The sequence below is a fragment of the Megascapheus bottae genome, chromosome 24, assembly GCF_031878675.1.
Source record: "Megascapheus bottae isolate mThoBot1 chromosome 24, mThoBot2.hap1, whole genome shotgun sequence".
NCBI lineage: Eukaryota > Metazoa > Chordata > Mammalia > Rodentia > Geomyidae > Megascapheus > Megascapheus bottae.
Genome location: NC_143532.1, coordinates 7,687,194 through 7,707,815, shown reverse-complemented (window position 1 = coordinate 7,707,815; position 20,622 = coordinate 7,687,194). Strand labels below are relative to the sequence as shown.

At 57.9% G+C, this 20,622-nt stretch overlaps 3 protein-coding genes across 4 annotated transcripts in view; 2 read left to right on the top strand and 1 right to left on the bottom strand.

The window, feature by feature from the left end:
• The first annotated feature begins 8,093 nt into the window (after nt 1–8,093).
• On the top strand, nt 8,094–9,701 carry LOC150046858 (chymotrypsinogen B-like). Its single transcript, XM_090356978.1, has 5 exons — nt 8,094–8,108; nt 8,197–8,276; nt 8,364–8,725; nt 8,817–8,950; nt 9,463–9,701. The coding sequence occupies exons 1-5, from the start codon at nt 8,094–8,096 to the stop codon at nt 9,622–9,624; spliced, it is 753 nt and encodes a 250-aa protein (XP_090213104.1). The 3' UTR covers nt 9,625–9,701.
• Nucleotides 9,702–13,632: 3,931 nt separating this feature from the next.
• LOC150046857 (chymotrypsinogen B-like) lies at nt 13,633–16,398 on the top strand. Its single transcript, XM_090357272.1, has 7 exons — nt 13,633–13,696; nt 14,710–14,813; nt 14,912–14,991; nt 15,070–15,148; nt 15,255–15,435; nt 15,522–15,655; nt 16,167–16,398. The coding sequence occupies exons 1-7, from the start codon at nt 13,633–13,635 to the stop codon at nt 16,326–16,328; spliced, it is 804 nt and encodes a 267-aa protein (XP_090213398.1). The 3' UTR covers nt 16,329–16,398.
• Nucleotides 16,399–17,557: 1,159 nt separating this feature from the next.
• Bcar1 (BCAR1 scaffold protein, Cas family member) overlaps nt 17,558–20,622 on the bottom strand; it is a 32,879-nt gene continuing 29,814 nt past the window's right edge. The window contains exons 6-7 of one of the 2 annotated variants that reach the window (XM_090357267.1): nt 20,502–20,591; nt 17,558–18,533 (exon numbers count right to left, since the gene is read on the bottom strand). In XM_090357267.1, coding sequence (XP_090213393.1) covers nt 18,021–18,533; nt 20,502–20,591 — 603 coding nt within the window. In that variant the 3' untranslated portion in view covers nt 17,558–18,020. The remainder of the gene's footprint in view (nt 18,534–20,501; nt 20,592–20,622) is intronic. The other variant, XM_090357268.1, reaches the window with a different exon arrangement.

Below are 20,622 nucleotides of genomic sequence, written 5' to 3'. Positions count from 1 at the left end.
TCAGTATTGTGTGGAATTTGTTTGGGGACTGAGGAGCTGGCCTAGGCAGGGTGGTGAAGTCCTCTGAGAGAGCCGCCCTCTGCCCCGTTTCCCATCAGTTGGCTGGGCAGAGGGACAGTGGGAGATGACATAGGGGAAGCATAAGTGTCACCTCATGGGTAGGTGGCACAAGATGGCCTGGACTTCCCACCCAGCCCACCTGGGGGCCGCAGCCCACACCTGTGTGCAAGCTCAGAGGCCCTGCCATGGACAGCAGCCTGGGGAGAGTCACTGCACACACTCCTGTGGTGTGGATTCTTCCCCAGGCTGGCAGCTCCAGGGCTGCCTCCTTCCCAGGCCAGCTGACCTCTGGCCAGGAGGCTGTCCGTGTACTTCAGGAGCCTGGAGGAGGGGAGAGCGGCCATAGCTGAGGGACAACACCCCTGGTGTGATGGAAGGGGAGGCTGAGGGCGCTGTCCTCACCCTCGCTGGTCACTAGCAACTCTCCCGGGCCTTTCCTGGATTTCTTCTTCCAGTGCTAAGTCATCATCGCACACCCTGACAGGGGCAAGAAGCAAACCTTGCAGTAGACCCCAGGGGTTCCCACCAGGGCCTCTTAGCCACTCAGGAGACTGAGACCTGAATACTGTGGTTCAAAGCCAGTCTGGGCAGGAAGGTCCACCACACCCTTGGTGCCAATGAGCTTCACCTCAGAAGAGAGCTGGAAGTAAAGATGTGACCGCAGGGTCCAGTGCTCAGGGCAGTGCCCAGGCTCTTAGCAGAAATTCCAGAGTAATGGTGGGGTGGGGGGGCGAGGAAGGGGGAAGAACTGCGAAGCCTGCTCCACCCCACCCTGCTCCACCCCACCCTGGGGCCTCACCCCCAGTTCCCACCTCAGTTTCCTTTGAAGGGACCTCCTTCCCCTCACCCACCCGGTGTCACTCCAGTCACCTCCCCTGAAGACCAGGTCCACTGAGGCCCCCGCCCCCCCCAGGCCCTCTCCCCTCTCACCTCTCACCAAGTTACTTGGCCTCTTAAACTTTTATTCAATGTAGGCGATTAGTCAAATGATTGGAAAATCAGTTAGGAAAAATAGTTGTTGAGGATTTCCTCGGGTGCAGAGGTGACCCCGCTGCTGCACCTGTGGGTCCAGGAGTCCTGGCTGGTGCCGGCCTGGCCTGGCCCAGACCCCTGGCCCTCAGCGCCTTTGGGGAAGAGCAGTGGCCGGCGCCCCTCAGTGCCCTGAGGAGGCGCTGCCCTCCCACCCCGCTGCCCGCCTGTCATCAATATGTACAAAGCCTGGACAGCCCAGGACACCGGGCCCCCGGCACAGCTGGGGTGCCTGCCCCAAGCCTGCAGGACACTGGCTGGACTGCCATGGCCAGCTGGGGGTTCCCAGGGCTGGGAGTCCATGGGATGGAGAGGGGCGGGGCCCTCAAGGGCGGGGCCAGCACAGCTGCACCTGCTCCTTCCTTCCCAGCCTCCCCTGGGCTCCATGGGCTGCTCCTCCTTCTCCCCCACCATGCCTGCTGCCCTGGACTAAACTTCTCCAGAGCAGAGGGTTCTCCCCAGGGGCCTGATCCCCCGCAGTCCCCACTGCCCCCTGCTGGCTGCCCCAGCCACTTCCCATCCTAAGACCCCTTAGCTGTTTCAAAACTTTTCTCTTTCTTTCCTTCTTCCTTTTCTTTGTCTGCCTTCCTTCTGTCTTTCCTTCTTGTCTTTCTCCCTAATTCCCTCCTCATCCTCCCATTTCCCCTCCTTCCCTCCCTCCCCTTCTCTCTTTCCTCCCTCCCTCTGCCCTTCTCCTCCCCCCTCCCCCATGCAGTTACCCAGACTCTGTCCTCCTCACTCTCATTTGACTTCTTCCCTCATGGCTAGACCTCTACTCTGTGAGCCACTCTTTCTCTTCTGGCTTTTCTGTCCAGTACCTGGAAGTAAGAGTCCCGCAGACATTCCTGCCCAGGGTGGCTTCAAACCTGTCATCTTCACATCTCAGTCTCCTCAGTGCACAATGCTGTGACAAATGTCCCGGAAGAGTGGACTTTCTCCAGGCGCCTCACACCTGGAATCCTGCCGACTCTGGAGTCTGGGTCTGAGGCTCACGATTCAAAGCCCGCCCAGGCATGAAAGTCCGTGAGACTCTTCTCTCCAGTTGACCATGACAACACTGGAAGTGGCGCTGTGGCTCCAGGGGTAGAGTGAGAGCCTTGAGCTGAAGAGCTCGGGGATCGCACCCAGGTCCACAGTTCAAACCCCACCAAAAAAAAGAAAAAGAAAATGGACCTTCTGGCATTGTTATCAATAACAATCAATGAAATCATTACAACTTAATGGATGGTGGTGATGGATAATTTACTTTGAGCCACAGCACCATTTCTGTTTTTTTCTATGTATGTGGTACCAAGGAATTGAACTTGGGTCTTCATGCTTGCTAGGCAGGCACTCTACACTAGGCCAAACTCCTGGCACCATAATTTACTTTTAAAAACAAGCAAACAGAAGTGGTGCTTTGCTCAAGTGACACAGTGCTAGTAGCCTTGAGCATAAATAAAGAGGCTCAGGGACAGTGTCCAGCCCAGAGTTCAAGCCCCACAACCAACCACAAAACAAAAACAAGCCAACTGCTTTTTCTATTCCTTCTCCCAAGCAGGCTTTCTGAACGGGGCGCTGGTGTCCTTTGGTCTCTTCGGGAGGGGCCTGGTGAGCAATGGGTGACAGTGTGGCTTCCTTCAGGCAGGACACAGCATGTTTGCGGTCCCGCTGTTCCGCCTGAAATGTGCGGCTGACTCTTCCTCCTTAGACCATTTTCTAAACTGAGCCAGGGCCATGAACGGCTCCCAGCTCCGGAATGACAAGTGCAGTCAGTCTCGGGGGCTAATGCCTGTAATCCAAGCTACAGTGAACTACGGAAAAGCCAGAAGTGGAACTGTGACAGCTCAAGTGGAAGAACAGCAGCCACGAGAGAAACAAACGACACCCTAACCACCCCAGCCAACCAGTGCAGGTACAGTGTCCAACTCATTCCCAAGTTCAAATCCCAGGACTGGAACCAAAAGGGGAAGAGACACAGAGGAAGGGAGTGGCCCAAGGTTGCCCAGAGTCTGTCACTGAAACCTGTGAGAGAACCAGCGCACTGGCCCCTGCAGGGAGGAGAAAGCTCTGGTCCCACGAGGGATGTCAAAAGCAGCCAGGGAAAGGCGCTCCTGCGCCTGTGGGGCGTTCATCTCACGGCAACCTCACCCCAGTATTCTCCTTCAGTTCCACAACTGCCAGCAACCCACTCACCATGTCAACCAGAGAAGGACCAGTGCTTCGCCGCTCCCCTGCAATCACCTGATTCAGATAACAAGACCTCCATGGCTGCTCCATGCAGCTGGAGGGGCCCCAGGACGCCATGAGCCCGAGGGGAAGGGAACCTCCTTAGTCCAAGATCACCCAACAATCCAGCTGCTCCAGCTGGAGCCCTCGAGGCTACAACACACCTTGAGTGAGTTCAACCCACCCGGCCAGCAGGGCTGTAGCACACAGCCATGGGTCCAGCCCCGCTGTCCAGCCCACCATGGCCCTGAGCCCTGGGCCTCAGCTCAGCGCTGGACGGCAGCTGTTGCCATCCCAGGATCCCGTGCCCTGCTCTGGCACATTCTGCCCACTGGACACTTGCCCAGAAGAGGCTTCTGCACTCAAGGTCTCAGATACCAGCTGCAGGCTGGTATATAGCAGGAGCCCGGCAGGTAGACTGCACCTGTGTGGGGCCTCGCCATGCTGTGCCTCTGGCTCCTCTGCTGCTGGGCTCTCTTGGGCGCTGCCTTCGGTGGGCAGGAAGGCTGGTTCCCTCACCCCATTTCAGGCTGGTTTGACTGGGTAAAGCACCTGGGTAGCAGGAGCAAAGGCTCGAGTTCAAACCCCAGTACTATCAAAACAGAAAAATAAGACAAACAATTCTTATGGGGGTGGGGGTGCAGGAATAGGGGAGAAAAACATGAGAAGTGGTGTCAAGGTTTGAGAAGTAATGTATCACCCAATGTAAGTGTAACCCCTGTATGCATCACCCCGACAATGAAATAAAATGAGAAAAAGGAAAGTCGTGTATACACCACACTCCCTGTGTGGGCCTGGGTCACCTTAGGGCCCGGCCATCGTGGCTGACAGCTGCTCTAGAGCAGCAGGTGAGACGGCCTCCCCACCTCTCTGGCTCTGCAGGACACAGTGGCCTCACCCCTCCACCCAGGCCTTGGTTTCCTTCTGAAGTGACTGTTTACTCCTTGTCCACATGTGTCTCACTCCAGTCACCTGCCCTGAGCCTGGGTCCACTGAGGCAGACGAGGGCTGAGGCCCCCCTCCCCCACCCCATGCCTTCCCATCTCTCACATTTCAGAAGATTGCTTGGCCTCTTCAACTTCTATTAAATGTCGACTGTTAGTCTAAGGACTGGAAAATCCACCAGGAAAAACAGTTCTTGAGGCTTTTCTCCTGGTGTGGAGACCCTCAAGGCGCTGCAGCTGTCTGTCCAGCATTCCAGAGGCAGGTGCCGGCCCTGGGCCTCAGCGCCTGCTGGGAGGAGCTGCAGCTTCAGTGGGCGCCTGCTTCACGGCCCAGAGAGGCGCTGCCCACTGCCAGTCATCAAAAGGAACACGACCTTGACAGCCAAGGACACTGGCCTGCAGAACCCTGGGACTGCCTGTCCCCAAGTCTGTGGGACACTGGCTGGACACTCATGGCCAGCTGCAGGTTCCCAGGGCCACCTGACAAGGAGAAGGGCAAAGAAAGGAGAGAGGGAGGCTAGGAATCTGGTGTAGTGGAAGAGTGCTTGCCCAGCATGCACCAAGACCTGGGTTCGAATCCTAGGTACCACATACATAGAAAAAGGCCAGAAGTGGTGCTGTAGCTCCACTGGTAGAGCTCTAGCCTTGAGAAAGTCCAAGGACAGTGCTCAGGGCCTGAATTGAAGCCCCAAGCTGGAAGGGAGGGTGAAAGGGAGGGAGGGAAGGAGGGAGAGAGGGAGGGAGGGAGAGAGAGAGAGAGAGCAAGAGCGAGAGAGAGAGAGGTTAAAGGAAAAGAAAGGGAAGGAAGGAAGAGCAGGACAGAGGATCCAGAACATCTCTAAAATGAGGCTGAGGTGTGAACAGGCGATTAGTTTCAGTAAGACAAATGCATCTGGCTCTGGTGGCTCCTGGCTGTAATCCTAGCTCATCAGGACACTGAGGGCTGAGGAAAGCGTGTGTGTTTGACTCTTTTCTCCACGCGACTATGGAACAGCCAGAGCAGGACCTGTGGCTCACGTGGGAGACAGCCAGCCTTGAAAAAAAAAATACCAAAATAAGGCATAGGGCCTGGGGCTGGAGGATGACCCCTGGAATCCTAGCTACTCTGCAGGCTGAGATCTAAGCACTGCCATTCAAAGCCAGCCCAGGCATGGAAGTGCATGCAACTCATATCTCCAATAGACAGGCAGAAAACAAGAGGTGGTGCTGTGGCTCAAGTGGTAGAGCTGTAGTCCTGAGCTGAAGAGCTCAGGGACAATGCCCAGGCCCAGAGTTCAAGTCCACTGATCAACAACAACAACAACTACTACTAGTAGTAATGATAATAATAACAACATATGGGGGTGTGTCCAGGCCCTGAATTCAAGTGCCAGGATTGGCACAAAACAAAAAAGAGGAAAAATTAGAAGAGTGAAAGTTATTGACCCAAGGTCCCCTGGCTGTCTGGCAGTGAAACCTATGCTAGAAACAACACCAGGGTCACCACCCTGAGAAATTAAAAGCAACCATGGAGATGAGCCCTGTGCCTCTGGGGCTCTCATCCTACTCCTGCCAGCCTCTCCTGCCCCTCAGCTCTGAAATTGTCAGGAAACAACTTACCCTGTCAATCCAAGTTGAACCCGCATTTCCCTTCAATCCTGTGATCACTTGATCCAAACTTTACCAGCAATTATGGGGTGCTCTAACAATTATGTTGATATAACAAGACGCCCGGGCTGGGCCATGGACACCGTGGGTCCCAGGATGCCATGTGCTCCTAGGGGAAGGGAACCTGCTTAGTCCAGGAGCACCTGACCATCCAGCTCTCCACCCACAGCCCTCATGGCTAGAACACACCTGGAGTGGAGTCTTCTCTGGCCTCTGGGATCCATCCTCAGCACCAGACCCCACACCAGGCCTCCACCTGAGCCTCTGCTGTACCATGGAGGGAAGGCCTGGTCCTCCAGCGGCCCAGGGCTTCTGGAAGAAACCAAAATCTTTACAGCTCCTCTGGGGTCCTCTACACCTCCAACCACTAGGCTGGGGCTGAGACAGGAGCCGCTAGACCCAGTCACCCAGCAGCAGGGCTGTAGCACACAGCCATGGGTCCAGGCCCCCTGTCCAGCCCCACTGTGGCTCTGAGCCCTGGGCCTGGGCTCAGTGGTGGACGGCACCTGTTGCCATCCCAGGATCCCGTGCCCTGCTCTGGCACATTCTGCCCACTGGACACTTGCCCAGAAGAGGCTTCTGCACTCAAGGTCTCAGATACCAGCTGCAGGCTGGTATATAGCAGGAGCCCGGCAGGTAGACTGCACCTGTGTGGGGCCTCGCCATGCTGTGCCTCTGGCTCCTCTGCTGCTGGGCTCTCTTGGGCGCTGCCTTCGGTGGGCAGGAAGGTTGGTTCCTCACCCCATTTCAGGCTGGTTTGGCTGGGCACTGTGTCGTGAGCCTGAGCCAGTCCCTGTCCTCTTCTCCCCTCATTGGCCTCATGGCTGCGGTGGGCACTGGGACAATGACACACGTCCCAGCTCCCCCTGCTCCCCAAATCCCCTCAGGACCTGGCAGCTGGCACCCCACTTTCCATCCCTGTCAGGACAAGAGAGCTGGACCGTGCAGGGGACAGGGACGACACTGAAGGGACGGTGGTGGCTCAGCCCCTTCAACTCCTCCCCTTGGCATCTTGAAGCTGTTGGTGGTTGTCTTTCTGGGTCTGCTGTTGGAGTTGCTCCTGGAACTGGACCTCAGGGCCTGGGCACTGATCCTGAGCTTTTCTGCTCAAGGCTGGTGCTCTGCCATGTGAGCCACAGCTCCACCTCGCGGGTGCCATGGAGATGAGAATCTCAGGTGCTTTCCTGCCAGGCTGACATGGAACCATGAGCCTCTGCGCTCAGCTTCCTCAGGAGCTGGGCTGACAGATGGGAGGCCACTAGAAGCTCCTCTTTGACAGCTCTCTTTGGGCCGGGAGTTTGGCCTAGTGGTTAGAGTGCTTGCCTAGCATGCACAAAGACCTGGGTTTGATTCCTTGGTACCACATACATACAAAAAAGCCAGAAGTGGTGCTGAGGCTCAGGTGGTAGAGCTCTAGCCTTGAGAAAGTCCAAGGACAGTGCTCAGGCCCTGAGCTCAAGCTCTCTTTTTTTTTTTTTTTTTTTTGCCAGTCCTGGGCTTGAGCTTAGGGCCTGAGCACTGTCCTTGGACTTTCTCAAGGCTAGAGCTCTACCACTTGAGTCACAGCACCACTTCTAGCTTTTTTCTGTGTATGTGGTGCCGAGGAATCGAACCCGGGTCTTCATGCATGCTAGGCAAGCACTCTACCACTAGGCCAAACTCCCGGCCCCTCAAGCTCTCTTTACTCAGGGCCTCAGGGTCCCTGAATGGAGGGAGCTTTGCTCATGGTCTCAGCCTCTGGCACCTGGGAGAGGGTGGCAGCTGCGCCGTGCGGTGCACAGACCCTCTGTCTGCGTGGACACGGCAGCCATGGGCCCTGCTGACCACCTCGCCTTCCTCAAGTTGTGATTTGCTTTGACTTTTTCAGTGGAAGTGGAGCTGGGCCCGGTGCAGGAATGGGCGTCCTCTGACCTGGGTCCTGGCCGCCTCATTCTCAGCTGCTTCTGTGGGATTAAAGGTTTGGAGGGGGGAGGGGAGGGGGAAGACTGACTATTCAGGGATGGGATGGAGGAGATGGCTGGGATCCCCCAAGGCTGGGAGGAGACAGGAGGTGGGAGGAGGGGAGTCCTGGGTGGGTCCCCAAGGCCAACCTTGGCTGTCACCCCCTCGTTCCCAGGCTGTGGGAAACGTGCCAAGCCTCCTGTGGTCAGTGGCCCGCCCAGGGTTATCAATGGGCAGGACGCTCTTCCTGGCTGCTGGCCCTGGATGGTATCTCTGCAGGTGAGAGGGACATGGGTGGCAGGGTGGGTGGCGGTGAGCATGGGGTGCTGCCCCAGGGACTTGTGACCCTCCCATTTTTCTCCCACAGGACAACGATGGCAATCACTTGTGTGCGGGGACACTGATCAGCAAGGAATGGGTGCTCACTGCGTACCACTGCATGTTTGAGTAAGGCCGGCAGCCCGGGGGCTCTGCAGGGTGGAGGAGGGAGCAGGCCCACTCTCCCATCTCACCTCTGCTCATCTCAATGCCTAGTAAGATTGAAAAGGTGGTGGCGGGCACTATTCACCTGGATCCCCTTGACGCCACCGCCCAGGTTCTGGAGATTGCACAGGTAACCCGGGCTGCTGGACGGGGCACGGGGAAGGCACAGCCCCCAGACGTGTGCACACTGTGGGGCCTTCCTCAGCCTCACGTGGAGCTCTGTTCTCATCCACAGGTGTTCAATCACACCGATGCCAGTATATTTCCTCTGCACGCTGACATTGCCCTGATTAAGCTGGCCACACCGGCCCGCTTCACCGACACTGTGTCTGCCGTGTGCCTGGCCTGTGACGCGGCTGACTTCCCACCGGGGACCCCGTGCTTCATAACAGGCTGGGGCTGGACTCACGAGAGTGAGCAGCTTGCCCTGGGGCTGGCGGAGGTGGGAGCTGCTTGGCCAAGCTGGGTGCCAGGCACTAACTCCTCAATGCCCCGCCCTTCTAGGCAGTGAGAATTCAAACACGCTGCAACAGGCCAAGATACCCCTCGTGTCCGAGTCTGACTGCCTGAAGTACTGGAGCAAAAACGTCACAGACGACATGATCTGCGCTGGAGGACAAGGGACAGGCCCCTGCATGGTGCGGCCCTGGGCTCTGCCCGCTGTCTCCTCTCTACACATGGCTGTCCAGTAGGGGTGAGGGGGCTGGGCTCCTGCAGGGTCACCAACCACCTCAGCAGGGGTGAAGGCTGCAAGTCCAGTCTCAGCTGCCACGCTGCAGAGTTCGCCCAGTGTGTGTGTGAATGGCGGCTCTGGGAGTTGAGCTGGGCACAGCCTGGACAGGGGACACTGCAGACCCCAGGCTCCAGGCCGCAGCCGCCCTGCCCTGCACAGCCACAGCCAGCCCCCCCTGTGCTTCCATGTCCTGCACCCAGCTGCACTGAGTTTTCTCCTGGACTCTCCCCGGAGATGGGGGGGCACAGACTTCCAGAAATTTCCACCCAGAAGCAGCTGCTGAGATCTCTCACAACCCACCGGGAAGGCAGGCAGAGGCCTGCTGGGGTCAGGCCATGGAGGGGCCTCTGGGAGCCAGGAGCAGAGGCCGGGATGCTTGCAGGACAAAACCAATGCCTCCCTTTCTTTTCCCTACAGAATGACTCTGGCGGCCCCCTGGTGTGTAAGAGGGGGGGAATCTGGATCCAGGTGGGCATCGTGTCCTGGGGCAGCCCTGAATGCGACCCCAACATTCCAGCTGTGTTTACCCGCATCACTGCGCTGCTGTCCTGGGTGAAGGACACCGTGAGGGCTAACTGAACCACAGCGCTGCTCTGAATCTTTGAATTCCCTCTTACCCGGCTCTCCAACCGCCCTCAATAAACGCTCCACTGCCATCAGTGTTGTCTGAGTTGTCTGCTCCTGAGTTTGAACCTTCACTGATGTAAAGTGGATTGAGCCACACCGGGTGGTCAGGGTGTCTGGGAGAGTGCCTACACCCCATCAGTTGAGGGGTCAGAAGGGCAGTCCTTCTGAAATAGGGGGGTAAGCGAGCTGCCAGGGCGTAATGGGCAGGACCACGGCAGCCTGGCCTCCCCACCCCATCCCCATTGGACACGGCTGTTGGCCCCTGCACTCATGCTCAGAGGCCCTGCTGTGGGGTGGCGGTGAGGGAGAGTGCAGGGAGAGTCTCTGCACACACACCTGTGGTGTGGATTCCTCCCCACCTAGGCAGTGTGCTCAAAAGAAAATTCTAGAAGCGGCAGGCAGAAGCTGTTCTCCCTCTCCCCAGCCACAGCCAGGACAGCAGTGTGCCAGACACCACCCTGTCCTCATCCCAGCCATGCCAGTCTGCATGTCCATGGAGGGTGACACAAGAGCCAGTGTCTGTGGGCACCATCGCCCCAGCCCTGTCCCCTCCCAAGTAGAGCCACTCTGTGGAGCCAGGGCAGCTGACCTCTGGCCAGGAGGCTGTCCGTGTCCTTCAGGAGCCTGGAGGAGGGGAGAGCGGCCACAGCTGAGGGACAACACCCCTGGTGTGATGGAAGGGGAGGCTGAGGGCGCTGTCCTCACCCTCGCTGGTCACTAGCAACTCTCCCGGGCCTTTCCTGGATTTCTTCTTCCAGTGCTAAGTCATCATCGCACACCCTGACAGGGGCAAGAAGCAAACCTTGCAGTAGACCCCAGGGGTTCCCACCAGGGCTTCTAGCCACTCAGGAGACTGAGACCTGAATACTGTGGTTCAAAGCCAGTCTGGGCAGGAAGGTCCACCACACCCTTGGTGCCAATGAGCTTCACCTCAGAAGAGAGCTGGAAGTAAAGATGTGACCGCAGGGTCCAGTGCTCAGGGCAGTGCCCAGGCTCTTAGCAGAAATTCCAGAGTAGTGGTGGGGTAGGGGGAGGGTGGGGAAGGGGGAAGAACTGGGAAGCCCGCTCCACCCCACCCTGGGGCCTCACCCCCAGTTCCCACCTCAGTTTCCTTTGAAGGGACCTCCTTCCCCTCACCCACCCGGTGTCACTCCAGTCACCTCCCCTGAAGACCAAGTCCACTGAGGCCCCCGCCCCCCGCCAGGCCCTCTCACCTCTCACCTCTCCCCTCTCCCTTCTCCCCTCTCCCCTCTCACCAAGTTACTTGGCCTCTTAAACTTTTATTCAATGTAGGCGATTAGTCAAATGATTGGAAAATCAGTTAGGAAAAATAGTTGTTGAGGATTTCCTCGGGTGCAGAGGTGACCGCGCTGCTGCACCTGTGGGTCCAGGAGTCCTTGGCTGGTGCCAGCCTGGCCTGGCCCAGGCTCAGCCAGTGCCCTGCCTCAGTACCCTGAAGAGGCCCTGCCCCCCCACCTGTCATCAATATGTACAAAGCCAGGACAGCCAAGGACACCGGGCCCCCAGCACAGCTGGGGTGCCTGTCCCAAGCCTGCGGGACACTGGCTGGACTGCCATGGCCAGCTGGGGGTTCCCAGGGCTGGGAGTCCATGGGATGGAGAGGGGCGGGGCCCTCGAGGGCGGGACCAGCACAGCTGCACCTGCTCCTTCCTTCCCAGCCTCATCTGGGCTCCTTGGGCTGCTCCTCCTCCTCCCCCACCATGCCTGCTGCCCTGGACTAAACTTCTCCAGAGCAGAGGGTTCTCCCCAGGGGCCTGATCCCCCGCAGTCCCCACTTCCCCCCGCTGGCTGCCCCAGCCACTTCCCATCCTAAGACCCCTTAGCTGTTTCAAAACTTTTCTCTTTCTTTCCTTCTTCCTTTTCTTTGTCTGCCTTCCTTCTGTCTTTCCTTCTTGTCTTTCTCCCTAATTCCCTCCTCATCCTCCCATTTCCCCTCCTTCCCTCCCTCCCCTTCTCTCTTTCCTCCCTCCCTCTGCCCTTCTCCTCCCCCCTCCCCCATGCAGTTACCCAGACTCTGTCCTCCTCACTCTCATTTGACTTCTTCCCTCATGGCTAGACCTCTACTCTGTGAGCCACTCTTTCTCTTCTGGCTTTTCTGTCCAGTACCTGGAAGTAAGAGTCCCGCAGACATTCCTGCCCAGGGTGGCTTCAAACCTGTCATCTTCACATCTCAGTCTCCTCAGTGCACAATGCTGTGACAAATGTCCCCGAAGAGTGGACTTTCTCCAGGCGCCTCACACCTGGAATCCTGCCGACTCTGGAGTCTGGGGTCTGAGGCTCACGATTCAAAGCCAGCCCAGGCATGAAAGTCCGTGAGACTCTTCTCTCCAGTTGACCATGACAACACTGGAAGTGGCGCTGTGGCTCCAGGGGTAGAGTGAGAGCCTTGAGCTGAAGAGCTCGGGGATCGCACCCAGGTCCACAGTTCAAACCCCACCAAAAAAAAGAAAAAGAAAATGGACCTTCTGGCATTGTTATCAATAATAATCAATGAAATCATTACAACTTAATGGATGGTGGTGATGGATAATTTACTTTGGGCCACAGCACCATTTCTGTATTTTTCTATGTATGTGGTACCAAGGAATTGAACTTGGGTCTTCATGCTTGCTAGGCAGGCACTCTACACTAGGCCAAACTCCTGGCACCATAATTTACTTTTAAAAACAAGCAAACAGAAGTGGTGCTTTGCTCAAGTGACACAGTGCTACTAGCCTTGAGCATAAATAAAGAGGCTCAGGGACAGTGTCCAGCCCAGAGTTCAAGCCCCACAACCAACCACGAAACAAAAACAAGCCAACTGCTTTTTCTATTCCTTCTCCCAAGCAGGCTTTCTGAACGGGGCGCTGGTGTCCTTTGGTCTCTTCGGGAGGGGCCTGGTGAGCAATGGGTGACAGTGTGGCTTCCTTCAGGCAGGACACAGCATGTTTGCGGTCCTGCTGTTCCGCCTGAAATGTGCGGCTGACTCTTCCTCCTTAGACCATTTTCTAAACTGAGCCAGGGCCATGAACGGCTCCCAGCTCCGGAATGACAAGTGCAGTCAGTCTCGGGGGCTAATGCCTGTAATCCAAGCTACAGTGAACTACGGAAAAGCCAGAAGTGGAACTGTGACAGCTCAAGTGGAAGAACAGCAGCCATGAGCAGAAACAAACGACACCCTAACCACCCCAGCCAACCAGTGCAGGTACAGTGTCCAACTCATTCCCAAGTTCAAATCCCAGGACTGGAACCAAAAGGGGAAGAGACACAGAGGAAGGGAGTGGCCCAAGGTTGCCCAGAGTCTGTCACTGAAACCTGTGAGAGAACCAGCGCACTGGCCCCTGCAGGGAGGAGAAAAGCTCTGGTCCCACGAGGGAAGTCAAAAGCAGCCAGGGAAAGGCGCTCCTGCGCCTGTGGGGCGTTCATCTCACGGCCACCTCACCCCAGTATTCTCCTTCAGTTCCACAACTGCCAGCAACCCACTCACCATGTCAACCAGAGAAGGACCAGTGCTTCGCTGCTCCCCTGCAATCACCTGATTCAGATAACAAGACCTCCATGGCTGCTCCATGCAGCTCGAGGGGCCCCAGGACGCCATGAGCCCGAGGGGAAGGGAACCTCCTTAGTCCAAGATCACCCAACAATCCAGCTGCTCCAGCTGGAGCCCTCGAGGCTAGGACACACCTTGAGTGAGTTCAACCCACCCGGCCAGCAGGGCTGTAGCACACAGCCATGGGTCCAGCCCCGCTGTCCAGCCCACCATGGCCCTGAGCCCTTGGCCTCAGCTCAGCGGTGGACGGCAGCTGCTGCCATCCCAGGATCCCGTGCCCTGCTCTGGCACATTCTGCCCACTGGACACTCGCCCAGAAGAGGCTTCTGCACTCAGGTCTCAGATACCAGCTGCAGGCTGGTATATAGCAGGAGCCCGGCAGGTAGACTGCACCTGTGTGGGGCCTCGCCATGCTGTGCCTCTGGCTCCTCTGCTGCTGGGCTCTCTTGGGCGCTGCCTTCGGAGGACAGGAAGGTTGGTTCTCTCACCGCATTTCAGGCTGGTTTGGCTGGGCACTGTGTCGTGAGCCTGAGCCAGTCCCTGTCCTCTTCTCCTCTCACTGGCCTCATGGCTGTGGTGGGCACTGGGACAATGACACACATCCCAGCTCCCCCTGCTCCCCAAATCCCCTCAGAACCTGGCAGCTGGCACCCCACTCTCCATCCCTGCCCAGTCACTCTGTGTCCTCCAGAGGAGGAGAGAGGTGGACCGTGCAGGGGACAGGGACGACACTGAAGGGACGGTGGTGGCTCATCCCCTTCAACTCCTCCCCTTGGCATCTTGAAGCTGTTGGCGGTTGTCTTTCTGGGTCTGCTGTTGGAGTTGCTCCTGGAACTGGGCCTCAGGGCCTGGGCACTGATCCTGAGCTTTTCTGCTCAAGGCTGGTGCTCTGCCGTGTGAGCCACAGCTCCACCTGGCGGGTGCCATGGAGATGAGAATCTCAGGTGCTTTCCTGCCAGGCTGACGTGGAACCATGAGCCTCTGCGCTCAGCTTCCTCAGGAGCTGGGCTGACAGATGGGAGGCCACTAGAAGCTCCTCTTTGAAAGCTCTCTTTACTCAGGGCCTCGGGGTCCCTGAATGGAGGGAGCTTTGCTCATGGTCTCAGCCTCTGGCACCTGGGAGAGGGTGGCAACTGTGCCGTGCTGTGCACAGACCCTCTGTCTGCGTGGACACGGCAGCCATGGGCCCTGCTGACCACCTCGCCTTCCTCAAGTTGTGATTTGCTTTGACTTTTTCAGTGGAAGTGGAGCTGGGCCCGGTGCAGGAATGGGCGTCCTCTGACCTGGGTCCTGACTGCCTCACACTCAGCTGCATCTGTGGGGTTTCAGGTTTGGAGGGGGCAGGGGAGGGGGAGACTGACTTTTCAGGGATGGGATGGAGGAGATGGCTGGGATCCCCCAAGTCTGGGAGGAGACAGGAGGTGGAAGGAGGGGAGACCTGGTCGGGTCCCCAGTGCCAACCTTGGCTATCACCTCCTCGTCCCCAGGCTGTGGCACCCCTGCCATTCCTCCTGTGGTGAGTGGCCTATCCAGGGTGGTCGGTGGGGAGGACGCCGTCCCTGGCTCCTGGCCCTGGATGGTGTACATTCAGGTGAGGAGGAGATTCTGGGCCTGTGGCACAACATGGGTGGCTGCCAGCACAGCTGCTCTGCTGGTGGGTTCGAGTACCCCCTTCTTTCTCTTCTCCAGTACAAAGGTGGCATCTACTTCTGCGGAGGTGCCCTGATCAGTGAGTACTGGGTGGTCACAGCTGCCCACTGTATGGTCACGTAAGTTCTTGGCCACCTGGGGGTGTAGATGGTGGAGGAGGGGAGCAGGCTCCTCTCCCATCTCACCCCTACTTGTAGGAGAGAAGACAAGGTGGTGGCGGGGGAATATGACCTGGATTCCGATGAGGAGGACGTCCAGGTGTTGGACATTGAAGAGGTAGCCTGGCCTGCTGGACGGGCCACCGGGAAGGAGGGGGTTCCTGGAAGACCCCAGGGCCTGGGCTCTTCCTTTGGCCTCGCATGGGCTCTGGTCTCCTTCACAGGTCATCCCTAACCCCGAGGCCAGCATAGATCCGGTCCACAACGACATCGCCCTGATTAAGCTGGCCACACCGGCCCGCTTCACCAAAACTGTGTCTCCCGTGTGCCTGGCCTGTGACGCGGCTGACTTTCCTCCCGGGACACCGTGTGTCATCACTGGCTGGGGCGACACACTCTTGCCCAGTGAGTACGTTGTCCGCTGGGTGATGGTGGGAGCTGCCAGGCTGGGCAGGACTGAGCAGTGAGCAGGCGCTCCTTTGCCCTTCCAGAACCTGAGAGTTGGTACAGGCTGCAGCAGGCCGTGCTGCCCCTCGTGTCCACTCCTGAATGTCAGGAGTACTGGGGCAAAAACGTCACAGACGACATGATCTGCGCTGGAGGACATGGGACCTCCCCCTGCATGGTGCGGCCCTGGGCTCTGCCCGCTGTCTCCTCTCTACACGTGGCTGTCCAGTAGGGGTGAGGGGGCTGGGCTCCTGCAGGGTCACCAACCACCTCAGCAGGGGTGAAGGCTGCAAGTCCAGTCTCAGCTGCCACCCTGCAGAGTTCGCTCAGTGTGCGTGTGAATGGCGGCTCTGGGAGTTGAGCTGGGCATAGCCTGGACAGGGGACACTGCAGACCCCGGGCTCCAGGCCGCAGCCGCCCTGCCCTGCACAGCCACAGCCAGCCCCCCCTGTGCTTCCATGTCCTGCACCCAGCTGCACTGAGTTTTCTCCTGGACTCTCCCCGGAGATGGGGGAGCACAGACTTCCAGAAATTTCCACCCAGAAGCAGCTGCTGAGATCTCTCACAACCCACCGGGAAGGCAGGCAGAGGCCTGCTGGGGTCAGGCCATGGAGGGGCCTCTGGGAGCCAGGAGCAGAGGCCAGGCTGCCTACAGGACAAACCCAAACCTTGTGTCCCTGTCCCTGCAGGGCGACTCTGGCGGCCCCCTGGTGTGTGAGAAAGGGGGAGTCTGGAGCCAGGTGGGCATCGTGTCCTGGGGCAGTCCTCAATGCATTGCCAATATGCCAGCTGTGTTTACCCGCATCACAGCACTGCTGCCCTGGGTGAAGGAGACCCTGAAGAACAACTGAGCCACAGCCCCGCCCTCGCCTCTCAGCTCCTCCTGTTTGCTTCTCCCCCAAGCCTCAATGAACTCATTAGCCCTCAGCAGTGATGTTGGCTTTTGTTGGGGCCTCCTCTGGTCCTGACCTTGGACCACTGGGCTGGGCCAGGCTGGGGGTGGGAGGCTCTGGGAGGGCGGCACCTCTTGTCCCTTTCCCATCAGCTGGCTGGTCAGAAGGTCACAGGCAGATGAAAGGGGGATAAGCTAGCTGCCAGGATGTGGGGGGTGTGACCGTGGTGGCCTGGCCTTTCCACCCTAGGGGTGGCAGCTGGCACCTGTGTGCGTGCTGAGGCCTTCCAGAGCAGAGTCACTGCACACACACTTGTGGTGTGGATTCTTCCCCAGGCTGGCAGCTCCAGAGTGGCCTCCTTCCCAGGCCCCTGCAGAGCCAGAGCCCAGGCCTCATGGCCCTGGCAGCCCAAGGCCTGGCCAGCAGGGCGATGGTGAGGGAAGGCCACACCCTGGCTTGCTCCGTTCCTATCCTATCCCAGCCACAGCCAGGACAGCAGCCCGGCCTGCATCGCCGCCACGCCAAGCCTGCACGTACATGGACACAACACTGCCCCTCCCAGACCTGTCCCCCTGCAAGAAGTGTCACCTTATGGTGGCTGGCGTGTGTGATCTAGGTGCAGGTCACTGGTGGGGGTGGGGGGGAGGGGCCGCAGTTAGGCACAACAGCCTCTGGGTACCTTGGGAAGGCTGATGGGGAGGGCACGGCGCCATCCTCAGTGCTCACAGCCTCTCCCGTTCATGCCCACGGCACGACAGTCAATCACCATGAACACACGGACAGTGCAGAAGACAAACCTCAGGCGCCCGAGACCCCTGCCTGTCCTCCTGCTCAGAAGGCTGAGCCTGAGGATGCTGGTTCAAAGTCTGCCAGGAACATCCACAGGCCACCCCTCTACTAAAGCTGGAAGTGGAGACGTGACTCCAGTGATAGAGCGCCAGCCCTGAGCTCGGGTCAGTACCCGGGCTCTTTGTCCAAGTCTCTGCATGGCAGAGAACAAAACAAAAAACAGCAAACAGAGCAAACAATCCTTGTGAGCATTTGACCCCACGGACCTCCAGGTCAGGCCCTCATGGCTGACAGCTCCCCCTCCACCCCGCCGCGCTCTGCACAACACAGCGGCCTCCCCCAGTGCCAGCCTTCTGAAGAGACCCCTGTCCCCTCGCCCACCCAGTGTCACTCCAGTCACCTCCCCTGAAGCCCAGGTCCACTGAGGTCCTCGCCCCACCCAGGCCCTCTCACCAAGTTACTTTACCTCTTAAACTTTTATTCAATGTAGGCAATTAGTCAAATGATTGGAAAATCAGTTAGGAAAAATAGTTGTTGAGGATTTCCCCGGGTGCAGAGGTGAGCGGGGCCGCTGCACCTGTGTGTCCAGGAGTCCTGGGCTGGCCTGGCCCGGGCCCCTGGCCCTCAGCGCCTTCTGGGGAAGAGCAGTGGCCAGCGCCCCTCAGTGCCGGAGGAGGCGCTGCCCCCCCGCCCGCCCGGCATCAATATGTACAAAGCCTGGACAGCCACGGACACGGGGCCCGCGGCCCAGCTGGGGTGCCTGTCCCCAAGCCTGCGTGACACTGGCTGCACGCTCTTAGTTGGTGCCTGGTGTACAACTCAGGCATTGCCACTCTCCCTGCCTCCCCTCCTCACGAGCTCTCAAGCGGCCGCCAGCTGGCCCAGCACCCTGCGGAACTGCTGGGTGCTGTGGCCCAGCTCCTTGACCCTGTCCACCATGTCCTGGGCGGCAGCGGGCGACGGGTACTGCAGGGCCGCGGCCTTGGTGGTGGCCACGATGGCCCGCAGCAGGTCGCAGAGCAGGTTGCTGTAGTGCGTGACCTGGCTGCGCACGGCGGCCGCCTTGGCCTGCCGGGACAGCGTGTCCCCGATGAACACCAGCTTGTGGGCGCTGAGGATGACGAACTTGCTGTGGGCCACGAAGATCTTGGGCGGCTGGTTGGTGGCCACGGCGGTGAAGAAGGCCTCCACGGCGTCCGTCAGTGTGGTCAGGTTGGCCTCGCACTGCTCCAGGTAGAAGAGCAGCAGCTGCCGGTCCGAGGGTCCCAGGCCACCTGTGCCACCCGGGGCCAGGGGCTGGGCGGGTGTCCAGCTGGCCAGGTCATGGTCTATGGGCCGAGACACCTCCTGCTCCAGCCGTTCAAACTGCTTCAGCTGGGGAGGTCAGGGAAGAGGCCCAGTGAGGCTCTCGGCCCACTCAGTCTCAGCCATTCCCAGCACTGTTCACCCAGGTAAAAGTGGGAACAAGTCCACAGCAACGGGAGCGAGGGCTAAAAAGTGCTGGAGGGTTACACAGCGAGCCGGACACAGTGCTCACTCCTGCAATCCTAGCTACTCAAGAGGCTGAGATCTAAGGATCGAGGCTCAAAGCCAGCCCCAGCACAAAAGGTGGTGAGGCCTTTATCTCCAATTAACCACCAGAAACCAGAAGTGGCACTGTGGCTCAAGTGGTAGAACCCTAGCATTGAACTGAAGAGCTCGGGAGCAGGGCCCAGGCCCAGAGTTCCAGCGCCACCACCACTACCATCACCATTAAAAACAAAAAGATTATAGAGGGAGGCTCGTAGGCTAGCACTCTGCCACCTGAGCCCACAGCACCACTTCTGGCTTTTTCTGTGTATGTGGTACTGAAGAATCGAACCCAGGGCTTTTTGCATGCTAGGCAAGCACTGTACCACTAGGCCAAACTCCTGAGCTCTGCTCCCTCCCCCCTTTTAAACTGTATTTCTCTTGTCTTTTCTGTTTGGTGCAGGAGATCAGACCCAGGATGTTGCACTTGCTAAGGCATGCATGCATTTTGCCACTGAGCTACAACCCAGACCATGTCTATTTCTTAAAGCCACAGGCAGTCTACCTTTCAAACTTTAACACACCCCTATTCCTACACGCCTTGCACTGACTTTGCACGAGCTCCCCTGAGGCATCTGTCTACACTGTCAGCTTCACTGGGGGTGGGGAGGTGATGGTGGGGACCCCCTTACACCTTTGTGGCCGGGGCTCAGGGAAGGGACAGGCTGTGTCCTTTGCCCCTTCTTGCCCAGGGAAAGTATGGTGAAACAATCTTGATGGGTAATATTTTTGTCTTTGTATTAGTTTGTACTTGAATTTTTCTTATTTCTTTTTCTTTCCTTCTTTTTTGCCAGTCTGGGACTTGAACTCATGGCCCGGGCACTGTCCTTGGGCTTTCTCAAGCCTAGCATTCTACCACTTGAGCCACAGCACCATTTCTGGCTTTTCTGTGTATGTGGTACCTAGGAATCGAACCCAGGGCTTCATGCATAGTAGCCAAACAGTTTACCGCTAGGCTACACTCCAGGCCTTGTATTTGAATTTTTCAAATTCCCTCATAGTAGGAATCAAACACTCAAGTGTTTCAGAAATACCCCTTTTCTATCTTGGGAAATGACTGAAAAGATGAAGCAAACTCTTTGCCTGCAGAAAAACAGAGCACCGGTATCTACAATAAAGAAAATCGGGTAGAGCGCTAACATTCAACAATAGAAATCATGTGGTCTTTAAAAAAGGATTTATGAAGAACGTTTAACACTATGAAAAATGTTGTGGACAAGGCAGAGTGTGACTCCCCCAAGACTCACTGCTGGCAGGCACCGGGTGGCGTGGGAAGCCATGTTCACGCCGCTCTGTATTTTCTAGGTCTAGAATTACTCTGTGAGAACCTAACTGTACCTATTTACTGGGACCTGAGAATTGAGTCCAGGCCTCAGGCACTCTACCTTTCAAGCACACTACCACTGGACTGCAGCCCCGTCGCTCTGGTAATAACTTTATGGTAAACAACCCAGGCCAGGTATGCAGTAGTACATTCACAGTAACTCAGTTGACTGAGGGAGGAGGGTGACTTGAGCCCAGGATTTCCAAACAAATCTGGGCTGTATAGTGAGAGCTACCTTAAACAGTAGAGTGCCTGCTTACCAAGTGGGAGGCCCTGAGTTCAAACCCAGTACTGGGGGGGGAGGGGGGGAAGGAGATGATCATCAAGTTGGGAAATGACTGGCCAGGGTGGAATCTGCCCAGGCAAGGTGGAGGCCTGTTAGCGGCCACTGTTTCAGGGGAAGCCTGGTCTCTGGGTCAAGGGTCCCCCAGCAGGGCTGGAGGTCTTACCTGCTGCAGCTCCAGCTGGCCTTTCCCCTGCCGCATGATGTTGCCCTTTTCCAGCAGCTCCTTTTGGGTCTTCTCAAACTCCTCCTTCCCCTGGAAGGGAGACAAGGTCTAGGCTAAGAGG